At 31.6% G+C, this 13,307-nt stretch overlaps 1 protein-coding gene across 1 annotated transcript in view; it reads right to left on the bottom strand.

Moving 5' to 3' along the window:
- The window catches only part of LOC145313062 (uncharacterized), a 47,354-nt gene that overhangs the window by 19,732 nt on the left and 14,315 nt on the right, over nucleotides 1-13,307 (bottom strand). Inside the window, exons 4-5 of the mRNA XM_080152319.1 lie at nucleotides 5,023-5,104; nucleotides 3,852-3,946 (exon numbers count right to left, since the gene is read on the bottom strand). Of these exons, the coding sequence (XP_080008445.1) occupies nucleotides 3,852-3,946; nucleotides 5,023-5,104 (177 nt within the window). The remainder of the gene's footprint in view (nucleotides 1-3,851; nucleotides 3,947-5,022; nucleotides 5,105-13,307) is intronic.

Genomic DNA, 13,307 nt, shown 5'->3' with positions numbered 1-13,307 from the left:
ATTTGTTACCTTTTATCTTAATGTATTTATTAACAATTAGGATGTTAACACACACATATAGCCTAATAAACACATACACAACCAATTCTTGGCCAACAGGGTGTCCAACAAAAAAGTAGTTAACATCTTAAATCCACTGCAAAGTTTTAAATTATCTTGTTCAGATATAATAATCTAAAATTGAAGAAATTGAATGTCCAAAAAAATTGAACTGATTTTTTATTGCATTGCTTTAAAAAAAGGTTCTATTTAATACTGACCTCCAAAAAAGATAAAATTAAGTCTTTTTTTAAAAAACCTGTTAACACAAAAATTTTGGAACACCCTGTACTGATAGATGTATCTATATATGTAATATATATTGAATATATGTCTATAATGCGTATGATATGAATCTAGACTAATAATCCACCACTGGTAATGGACTTAATAAACATAAATAAAGCATTATCTGTTGATTTTAAACACCAACCTCAAAACCAAAAAAATAATTCCCCCCCCCCCCCTCCTCCTTTTGTGATTTTGTACCTTCCTCACGAAAAAAAGCTTGGATGTCTTTGGTTTGGACACTACAAGATTATACCAACCAATCAAGATTTAATAAAGTTTTTTAGCCAACAAATAAGATAATGTGTGTTTATAAAACTTTGGGTACCAGGATAATTTACAATTTAATTTTTCCTCCTTCCTTGGAATAAAAATAAGAAATAAAATGGTAGGACATGATAATCAAAAATGGTTTTAGAAAATATAAAATGATTAAATAGCAAAACTTGTTTCATGATATTTATCCATATTTATGAAATCTAATATAGACTGATAGAAAGCAACTACATATTACATATATATATATACACCAAACTTGGGAGAAAAAATATGTAATTGGTAATTGGTATTTGAGTAATGTGTATATTACATATTACTTTTTCACATACTAATGTACTTTTGCTACTTTTCTAAGAAAGTTAGGATATTGGCTGGATCCACTTTGTCCGTCAGTGTGTTGTCCATACTTTATATTTTTCAATATAAAGTTATCCTTAAATAAAGTAACAAATTATGTGTTTGTCTGTCTGTCTGATCTCGTAAACTGCTGAACCGATCGGGTTCTCCTTAACAGGGTAGCTTCTTATAGGTCCTGGGAAGGTTTATAACTATTTGGGTGGGGGGAGGGTACCACTAACCTCTCAAGAGAAATTACAATTTTTTTACGCAGAGACTTGAACGCAACATAGATATGTATCGTAGAGACTAGACTTGAACGCAACATAGAAAAGTTACGTATAATTCCACTAGAGGCCTCTAGAGGAATAGCAGGGAAATAGCAGCTAGTAATAAAGTATCATTTAGCCTTTAATACAATTAACAAAATTACCCTTCTGGTAGAAAAAAATAATGGTTGAATTTTGATTAAATTTTAAACAGCCCAATCAAGTTTTAATAAAAGTTTCTAAAAATTTGTGCCAACAAATAAGATATGTTGTTTACAAACTTTGGATAACAGTTTAGCTTACAGTCCAATGTCCTCTCCCTCCCTAGATGTTATCCTACACATTTTCTAACTTTTGTGTAAATTATCCATGATAAAGTTTTTGCTAGCTAATACAAGGATTAATTAAAAGAACAATGAGAATAAGGACAATAAATGTAATCAACTAAATAAAAAAGAAAAGAAAAATGAATGAATAAGATAATTTAGTAGTACATAGCACATGAATGTTAAACCGCAACCTTTAAATTTATTGGTGTTTTTGTCCCTCTCGCAAAAGTACAAAATTTGAACGGATCACATATTTTCACTTTATTAATGCAAACATTGCCTTGGACTAGCTATGAGCACAGCATTTTTACTTTTAGGGTCTTCCGTTGGTAGGTTCTTTCATTTTTACTTATCTTAGTTTAGGTGTGTTATAATCGTCCTATCATTTTGATATGAGTCCGACAAGAGTAATATTTTGCAAGCGTAGTAACTGTAGACTTTAGAAAGTCTTTATATTCATTACAAGAATGATAAGATTTATAAGATACAAATATCATATTCAAGTATTAAAATGTAGGTATGTCCTTACTAAACATTATTCTATTATTTATTGAAATAATTCTGTTTCTCTTTATTTATTAATATTTGTATGTCTGACAGTTAATTTTTAGCTCTGTTTTTTTATATCTGTTGTCATCCTTGTTTTTTTGTATAACTGTACCCCTTCATTTGACCTATTTTTAGTAGCGAAGGTACTCTATCATACAATTTTCTGTCGGTCCGTTTGACGGTCTGTCTGTATTTTCTAGTGAACTATTTAATTTTTCAGTAAAGAATCCTTTAGCCTCTGCGAATCTAGTCTATCAAATTTTTGTCTGTCTGTCCATTGTTTATTCTTAAAAAGACACAAAAGCTATTTTTATGCTTCTCTACTTATGTATGTTGTCATGCTTGTTGTGAGTATGTTTTGTAATTATAACTTATGTCAACCACAAATAACATAACATTAATATCTTGGTCAGCTGAATTTGAGTTTCCGATTCTATACATAGTTTCCTCATCCAATATTTACTAAAAGTTTTTAAAAAGCTTCAAACTTCAAAAAAAAATTTTAAATGTATAATGTATAAATCGTTTATACATTATATCGCTTTTCCCTTTGACCTGAGTAGCTGAAAATAGGTTTTGCAATATTTGGGTTATCTGCTGTACAACTTCGGAAATTAGGGAAGAAATAGGCTAACAATTTTCAGTTGATCAATATCTTATATGTACCATAAATAAAAGGATAGAAGATTATATTCTTCTGCAATAAATATGGAAGATCAAGATGCATATTTTTTAAATCAGCCAATAGGAAAACCCTGAAGAAACAAATAGGTCATAATATTGGTAAAAATGTGTACTGATATGTAAGGTTAGTTATTTTTTAATTTCATTAGCTTAATGAATCATCTTTATAATTATATCAAAATATCGTAGGTCATATTGCAAGAAGGAATATGAATAACTAACAAAAGTGTTCGTCTACTGGGAATTGTTTTTTTACGGATTTTGGTGCCGGATTCACATAGCAGTCTTTAAATCAAAATGGGATGGACAATCGCAGGAGTGGACACTTAACCTAACCTAACCTATTTAAAACCATATATTAGGTTTTTTAAATGCCTAACCCCTGCCCCCCTGCTAATTTGTATATTAATATCTTAAGCTAACCTAACCTGTATAGAAATACTTACTTAAATTAATATTTTAACACTCCTACGTTTGTCCATTCCGACGTTTGGGACTCCTGCGTTTGTCCTGGAACCCAAAATGGCAATGGTGTGGCGGGAAACACTTTGGCAACACCTACCAGCTCCCTGGCATCGTAAAATGACTTCTGCCACTGAGCCGGTGGGTGTTGTTTCCAAAGTGTTTCCCGGCTTACGAATACCATTTTGATTTAAAGATCCAGCTCTCATGTTTATTGTAATGCTTCTATCTATTTATCTGGCTATCTATCTATCTATCTGACCTCTTGTATCCATAGTTGATATCGAACATCATAACAGCAATATCTTCATTATCATTGTAATACTTCCGAGATCTACTATCTATCTACTATCCATCTATCAACTATCCATCTATATATCCATCTATCTATCTATCCACTAACCACTATCTATCTATCTACCACTATCTATCTATCCACTATCTATCTATCTATCCACTATCCATCTATCCACTATCTATCTATCTATCTGACCTCTTATATCCATAGTTGATATCGAACATCATAACAGCAATATCTTCATTATCAATGAAATACTCCCGAGATCTATCTATCTATCCACTATCCATCTATCCACTATCTATCTATCTATCTGACCTCTTGTATCCATAGTTGATATCGAACATCATAACAGCAATATCTTCATTATCATTGTAATACTCCCGAGATTTGTTCATAAACTCAGTTTTGACCTAAACAAAATAACGATATCTATTGAAATTAGGGATTGTAAGGGATAAGACATTAGAGTAAAACACTACAGGGAGAGAATAACTGTATTTCGCTATAGCAATGACCTTGTACCGACTCTCCATTGGATCTTTGAAAATCAACCAAATATAACGGGAAAAAGGTCATTGAAAAAATGGGTAGTATAGTTATTTATACTATAGATCTGTTGATAAGACAATGGATGATAAATCAATTTACACCCCCAATTTCTATAAACAAAATCATAAATATAAATATTGGTGGTAAAGTTTGGACACTGATAATCAATTAAGAACAACCCTCCCCAAAAAATAAGTAATTTAAAAAGTAACTTGTAATTATAAAATTCTGACATCTAAAAAAATGTAATTATTAATTGTACAATCAGAAGTTTGATGAGCAACTAGGGTTATGAATCTTATATAATCTTATTCTCATATATCTTGAGATTTTGTATTGATAAACAATGAATCACGAACATACCTTTATCATACAATCAAAGGTTTGATAAGCAACTAGGGTTTTGTATCTTACATAGTAACTTATATTTATTGACTATGACATCTCTAAACTTTGTGTAACTTGTATTGATAAACTATGAAGAAAAGGAAATTTAATCAACCTACCTTTATCATACAATAAAAAGTTTGATAAGCAACTAGGGTTTTGTATCTTATATATTAACTTACATTAATTAACTCTGATTCTCAAAACTTTTGTGTAACTTGTATTAATAAACTATGAAAAAAAGGAACTTTAATCATCCTACCTTTATCATACAATCAAAGGTTTTATAAGCAACTAGAGTTTTGTATCTTATATAGTAACTTATATTTAAAGACTATGACATCTCTAAACTTTGTGTAACTTGTATTAATAAACTATGAAAAAAAGGAACTTTAATCAACCTACCTTTATCATACAATCAAAGGTTTGATAAGCAACTAGAGTTTTATATCTTATATAGTAACTTATATTTATTTACTCTGACATCTTTAAAATTTTGTGTAACTTGAATTAATAAACTAGGAAAAAAAAGGAACTTTAATCAACCTACCTTTATCATACAATCAAAAGTTTGATAAGCAACTAGAGTTTTGTATCTTATATCTAGCTTCAATAGAGCAACTGGGTTCGTTCTGAAAAAAAAATATAATTATAAAACTGTCTGTGTGTAGCAAAGGATCTCGATAACCGCTGGACCGAAATAGGTCTTATTTACTTCTAAGGGTCCAAGGAAGGTTATAACTATTTTTGGGGAGGGCATCTTAACCCTCTAAAAATAAATCGCCACTGTAAAGAAATAAGTAAGGGTTAGCTTATCCTCCCTCCGCATCTACCTTTCCTTAAGTGACCCCTAAAGGTCTCTTGGGGCGTCTCGATGTCTATCTATCTATCCTGTATTGATTTATCTATAAAAATACTTGATTATTTATTTATGTATATTACCAATTTATTTGTATTTGCTTAATATAGATTACATGATGTAAACAATTTACACTTAGCTCTACCAAAAATAAATCTATTTATCTATCTATCCACAATAATGCATCAACATAAATACTAATAGCTTCTCCCCAGGAAAAAAAGATTTTCTCCTCTTAAAACATAAAAAAAAATCACTTCCTATATTCCCTTTTTTTATATTTTTTCTATTAATTTATATAAAAAACTAGCGGCTACGCCCCTAGTGGCCTCTAGGGGCACTTGAGGAGGGGGGTGTCGAATTTGATAACCCAATTTCTTATTTTAGATTTTAACAGAAAAAGTAAAAAAAAAATATTATGGGGGGTGGAAATTTTTTTTTTTTGGGGGGGGGATATTTTTCATTTTTTTTGGGGTTGGGGGTGTCCCACCCCCAAAAAAAATAGTTATAAACCTTCCTGGGATCTATGAGAAGCTACCCTGTTAAGGAGAACCCGATCGGTTCAGAGGTTAGCGAGTTCCTTCGGTACAGACACACAGATACACAAACAGACAAACATCCTGTTACTTTAGTATAAGGACTACACGGCTACACCCCTAGAGGCCTCTAGGAACACTTGGGAGGGTGGTGGTACCCTCCCCCAAAATAGTTATTAACCTTCCCAGGACCTATGAGAAGCTACCCTTTAAAGGAGAACCTGATCGGTTCAGCGGTTTGTGAGATCCTTCCGTACAAACACACGAACATACAGACAAACATACATCCTGTTATAATGATTTTCTAGAAAGGGAATAATGACCCCTGTATTTGAGTAACTAATCAAGGTGGTAAATTACCCTATTTACTCACAAATCACTTGATTATTGTTTAATGTTTATTCAGTGTTTCTATTTATATATCTATCTATCTATCTATATACATATCTATCTATCTATTAACAAATCTATTTATCTATCTACCTATTTTCTCACAAATTAATTGATTGGGCGGGTATATACTCAAAAAAAAATTCTATATAACTGTGATTGTGATTGTGTATTAAGTGATTTTTGGCTGAAGCTTAGGATCTCAATAACTGCTGAACCGATTTGGGTTCTTTAATTTAAGTAAGCTTCATATAGGTCCTGTATTTGTTCTAGGCTTTTTATTCTGAACTTCCCTACCCTAATAAATATGGAGCGCAACCTCTAGTACTATAAATGCACAAATTATCTTTCTTTCTTTCTGATGGTGGTTTACACTATAAATATCCATTATAATACCTTTGGAATATGTACATATGTGTATGCTATAGTCAGGAAGAGAGGGTACAATGGTAAATATATTTATCTCTGCACAATCTATCTCTCTTTCTGATGGTGTACACTATATATATCCATTATAATACTTATGGAATATGTATGTATGTATGCCACTGTGGGCTAGAATTGAATCAAGACAAAAGTAAGTGCCGAGCCCTGGGACTTATGTGTGGTGAAAATAGACATAAAACCATGATTATTCCAGGTAAAACCAAAATATTTCAGCGGGGGCTTTTTGAGAAAATTAGATTTGAAAATTTCAAGTTCAATTTTCACCCCCTAGGAGTTGCCGCATAATCCTGACAAGAAAACCAAATATTATTTATTTTAAATTTTGAACAACTTTGCTTTAATGAAGTCTTTCATAAAACCTCTCTATATATGATTTATTTTAGGCTGAATTTTCGTGACCTTTGCAAAGCAATTGATAAAAATGGCCATTAATTAACTCCCTTCAGGAGTGGTTTTATTAAGAACATTATAAAAGCAAAGTTGTTCAAAATTTAAAATAAATAATATTTGCTTTTCTTGTCATGATTATGGGGCAACACCTAGGGGGTGAAAATTGAACTTGAAATTTTTAAATCTAATTTTCTCAAAAAGCCCCCGCTGAAATATTTTGGTTTTACCTGGAATAATCATGGTTTTATGTCTATTTTCACCATACATAGGTCACAGGGCTCGGCACTTACTTTTGTCTTGATTCAATTCTAGCCCACAGTGATGCTATAGTCAGGAAGAGAGGGTACAATGGTAAGTATATTTATCTCTGCACAATCTATCTCTCTTTCTGATGTGGTGTACACTATAAATATCCATTATAATACTTATGGAATATGTATGTATGTATGCTATAGTCAGGAAGGGAGGGTACAATGGTAAATATATTTATCTCTGCACAATCTATCTTTCTTTCTGATGGTGTACACTATAAATATCCATTATAATACTTATGGAATATGCATGTACATATGTATGCTATAGTCAGGACGGGAGGGTACAATGGTAAATATATTTATCTCTGCACAATCTATCTTTCTTTATGGTGGTGTACACTATATATATCCATTATAATACATATGAAATATGTACGTATGTATGCTACAGTCAGGAAGAGTGGGTACAATGGTAAATATATTTATCTCTGCACAATCTATCTTTCTTTCTGATAGTGTACACTATAAATATCCATTATAATACATATGAAATATGTACGTATGTATGCTACAGTCAGTAAGAAAGGGTACAATGGTAAATATATTTATCTCTGCACAATCTATCTTTCTTTCTGATGGTGTACACTATATATATCCATTATAATACGTATGAAATATGTACATATGTATGCTACAGTCAGGAAGAGTGGGTACAATGGTAAATATATTGATCTCTGCACAATCTATCTTTCTTTCTGATGTGGTGTACACTATAAATATCCATTATAATACGTATGGAATATGTACATATGTATGCTATAGTCAGGAAGGGAGGGTACAAAGGTAAATATATTTATCTCTGAACACAGTAATAGTGTCTGGCTGATTATGACGTAACAAAAAAAATTAGCCAATGAGAGGCCGTTGGTAAAATTTATAGTGGCCTCTCATTGGCTAATTTTTTTTGTTACGTCATATTCAGTCAGACACTATTACTGTGTTCTTTATCTCTGCACAATCTATCTTTCTTTCTGGTGGTGTACACTATAAATATCCATTATAATACATATGAAATATGTATGTATGTGTGCTACAGTCAGTAAGAAAGGGTAAAATGGTAAATATATTTATCTCTGCACAATCTATCTTTCTTTCTGGCGGTGTACACTATAAATATCCATTATAATACTTATGGAATATGTACATATGTGTATGCTATAGTCAGGAAGGGAGGGTACAATGGTAAATATATTTATCTCTGCACAATCTATCTCTCTTTCTGATGGTGTACACTATAAATATCCATTATAATACTTATGGAATATGTATATGTGTATATTCTACAGTAGAATGTGTATCTAAAGATGCAAAGGATCTATATATATAAGTGGTTTATACATTGGTGTAGAGTTTTTCTAGGGCACACGAAAATTTTGACATAAAAAGAAGGTTGTTATCTTTGGATGAATACATCCCCCTCTCCATAATCAACATTTTTAAAAGTCAAACAAGCGTCTTTGATTAATTTTAAGGGGGTGTTTCTTTTTATCTTGACATCCCTCTCGGCTGGGGAAGAGGGGGGATAAAAGGGATGTAGACTGTAGAACCTTACCAAAGGTGTAGAGAGGTTGTCACCAAGGGTGGTGTATTCACCCCTTTATTTTTAATATTTATAATTACTAAGAATAAATAGATTTTTTAATAGAATAATAATGCAAGGTTGCCTTATGAACATAACCACCCTTGTTATGTATATAAATATAAAAGTACAAAAACATCTACTTTGCCTTCGTTATAACATCAGCAATAAATAATGTAGTTTCGCTTCAACCAAAAGTAGTCCTTGAAGTTTTTGGAAAAAATGTATTTTGATTTAGAAATTCTAATTTAGGTTAGGTTAAGAAGAGTTATACAGATATATATCTCAACTTTTTAGAAGTAATGATATGGGGGGGGGGGGCGGTCTGTAGTTCAGTCGTTGGTTTATGGAATTAAACTATGAAATGAATATTTTCTTATATACATCAAAATAGCTTGAATTATGATATATTTATACTTTAGGAGAATTACATTAGAGAATTAGGAGAATTCCTTGACTAATATACAGGTGCATATCCAGGTTTTAAAGTAGGTTGTACAATGAACGGTTGATTGTCTGTAGGATAAAAAATCAAGGATCATCGTCGTATTTTTATTTCTAGCTCCTGCAGGTTGCTCTAGCCCTTCGGGCATATTTTCTAACCCTGCAGGACAATCATTTACATTTACTTAACCTAACCTAAAAGAACCTTTCAAAAGCTACTGTGAAATTACGATGAAACCCGTAACTTCGTTTTATTTCCATGACCTAAAATCAAAGATATTTCTGTAAAGTATAACAAAATTTATTACTAGAAACGTTAAATGTTATTCTAAAGTCAAGTTGACTCAAATTAGGCTTTCTATTCTATTATTTAGCCAACCAATGTCAGAACATGTTTGTTTATTATAATTTATGTAATTTACAATGAAAATAAAAGACAACTTTATCTAACTCTATCTATGATCTCCCTATGTATTTATCTTAGGGAGGAAGGGGACATTGAGCTGTCTATTACACTAGTCCCCCCTGATTTATAATATAATTTTCTTATTCGTTGGCTTAAGAACTTTGGGGACTTTTACTGAATTTTGATTGGTTGGTTCATTACGTTGAGTGTCAAAACGTTTCAACCACTAATTGTAAACTACAGAAGGGATAATTTTGTGTATCATCATTGGGAATTTACATCAATTTATTGGTTATTGTCTGATCCACTTAGAGCCCTGGTTTATCTGGATGTTATTTTCTATGTTTGTTTTGTTTACTTACTAAAGTAAACATTTCATACGAAACTTTCGCAGAGTTTCGTTGTCCTACATTTATCTAAGAATTACAGTATATATGAATAGGGCTTTGTATGGCAATTTCAACTGTTCTATTATAGTTTTTGACAACTTAGAAAGCGCGTCAAAAGCAAAGCTTTCCTATATTTAGGGTCGGTCCGTATGTTCTTCTATAACGGATAGCTGTAATCGTATATATTTAAACATGTTATGATTGTCATTTCGATTTCAAACTTTGCATGATGTAACGATTGAATTCTACTCTTCAGGGAATATACCTACTAGTCCTGTGGTGATTTTAGGCTTATTTTTTTGGTAGGTGGGACCCCCCCCCCAAAAAAAAAAAAAATATTCCCCAATTTTTTTTCTTTTCTTTAGAATTTTTTCGAATATATTTTGCGAATTCGTTATCTATTCGCGAAAATTGGCGACCCATTCGCAATTTTTTCGGCTGGGGGCAATAGAAGATGTAATTATGCCCATAATGTCAACATTTTTTAAAAATTTTCTCTTGGAACAAAGCCCCTAGAGGTTAGGGGAGAAGCCGCTAGTAATTGTATAAAGTAGTAAGTTTCAAAAAGGTTTATGCTAAACTATTTCTAAGGTTAGGTACAGGCTATTTTCCTAAAAATGTTTTGTTACCAAATCTATAAAGATTGAAAGAAAGTAAGACAAAAAGAGTAAAATTTGTGTAAAACAGTGTCACAGTGGTTATTTTAATTGGTTGTAAAGTCAGGAGTAAGAAACTTTATACCCAGGAGTGGGGATAAATTATCTGTATTTAGAATCATTTTATGTTGCCTCGTCAATAACCTCATACGGGCGGAGATGAAGGGTATTATGTTAAGTAACACCCATCAGTCAACCAACCCTTTGATTGCACGACCTTTGTCTTATAAGTCCTAACTGTGTTTGGTAATGAGTTGCACCAGTTTTTGGTCAAGGCATTCCCCCTACTCTTATTAGTAATGTCGCGCACTTGACACAGTAGTAGTAGGAATCATTTTTAACGTATTTAGTTATTACGCGGTATTCAGCCGAGATTCGAACCTATCACCTCCCCGACGACGAGCGAGTGCGAAACGTGTTGAGCCACGGTCGCAGGTATCATTTAATGTTTGTGTTCGGTGGCGTGTAATGATTTCGCAAGAAGTGTGTGATGCCATGAGGAGGTGAAGAAAGGGGGAGGAAAGGCATCCGCATACTAAATTTCATTCCAGCTGCTCACAAGATCTGAATGTATATACAGACAGACATCTTGTTACTTTATTATGTCTTATTCAGAGCAACGTTATCTTTAAAAAAAAACTTTATTTAGATTGGTTATTTTAAAACAGCTATTGTCTATAATTTCTACCAATAAGTATATAATTTTATCTTCTATTGTCTTGTAACTTAGGACCCTTAATATCCCACAAAAGAGAGCATGATTAAAATTGCAGAAATTATGTGTATGTCAGAAATATATATTCCTTAACTCACATGTCTACATCATTCTATTTTACTCATTTTATTGTTCTGTTAAAAAGACTAAAACCCAGGATTTCTAAGGGATAAGACAATTGGCGATAATAGGATAATAAATAATACCCCTTTTGTAGATTAAAACCATAAGCAAAAAAAAGATTTTTTAAATGTAATCAAAGTAACCAAAATAAGTCAAAATGAATAATAAATGTGATTATAAAACTTTGGGCACAGTACATTACTGCTTGCAAAATATAGGATTATGCTACTATACATCTTGAATGATAAGTGTCTGCAATATGATAATTGTTTTCTGGTTATGGTCTGCTAATTTTATTCTTCCTTACAATATATAAATGATAAGTTCTTTTTTACTCTTTTTCTTCCTTTTTACATTACTTTAGCTGTCTATTTAGTTAGCAAGGCTCGGCAGCCGCGTGTTAGCCGCCTGTAAGCCGCAGGGAAATCAACCTTTTACAATTAAAAAATAAGCTGGAAGTCTAATGGCAATAAGACAAAACATCAGCATATTAAGTCATAAAAACGAGGGATTATCCATCTTTTTTAGGGGTTTTCTATTCTACTCCTCCTCTCCTCTCCTCTTATTTTTATGACGTCATTGAGGAACTTTCTTCGTCTTCGACAATCCCTCTTTTCAACAAATTTTTCAAAGCATCAAAACGGGTTAAAATTGAGGCTAGCTATTCATTTACCAAAAAATTAAACTTATAAACCTATTATTTTCCTAATTTATTTATCTATGTAATTATTGATCTAACTATCCATACATTTATTCAACAATATATACATCTTTCTATTTAATTATTCAGATATGTATTTACCTATCTGTCTACATACTAATTTAATGATCAATTATCTAACTATTTACTATACTTAATTATTCAAACTATTCTATATGCTAATATTGCAATTGATAACAACCCTTCTATCCATCTACTATCTATCCATCTACTGACCTAATGAACTATCTAACCATCTACTATGCAATTATTCATACTATTCTATATGCAAATACTGCAATTGCCAACACAATTTAGCAACAAGTTTTCATTTAAAACAACAAATATATTATATTATATTAAACCTGATTTTTTATTAGGATAGCTATTTAAAATTAGTAAAGAACTTTAGTTTTATATTAGAGTTTTTGAGAGGTAAAAATGTCTGTATAGGAAATTTTTTTGAAAAATGATCAATCTTAACCCTTTATACATAAAAGCCTAAAACAAAACTGTGATACATGGTAAGCTTCGCAGAAAGTTGTGAACTACACAAATTTCCCATATCTTACAGTACATTCATCCATATAACAAGCATCGAACTAGTGCTCCCCTCTCCCTAACATTAAATTTTAGTTTGAAAAAAAATTACCCAACCAAACAAAAAGTTATACACCTTTTGAAAAGCTACATTATAAAAGAGAACCATACAGGTTCAGAGGTTAGCAAGATCCTTTGGTAATTCAGACACATAGATATCCTACTACTTTAGTATTTAAAATTATTTCACCAACAAATACTGAGCTATTGTATACAAGTTTTGGCTTTAATCTGACAACCAACAAAGTATGTTGCTGTATACACAATAATTTAGAAGGTAGTAGGAT

This window comes from Acartia tonsa, chromosome 3, assembly GCF_053477335.1.
Source record: "Acartia tonsa isolate MP-2025a chromosome 3, ASM5347733v1, whole genome shotgun sequence".
Lineage (NCBI taxonomy): Eukaryota > Metazoa > Arthropoda > Copepoda > Calanoida > Acartiidae > Acartia > Acartia tonsa.
This window is presented reverse-complemented; position numbering and strand designations above follow the sequence as displayed.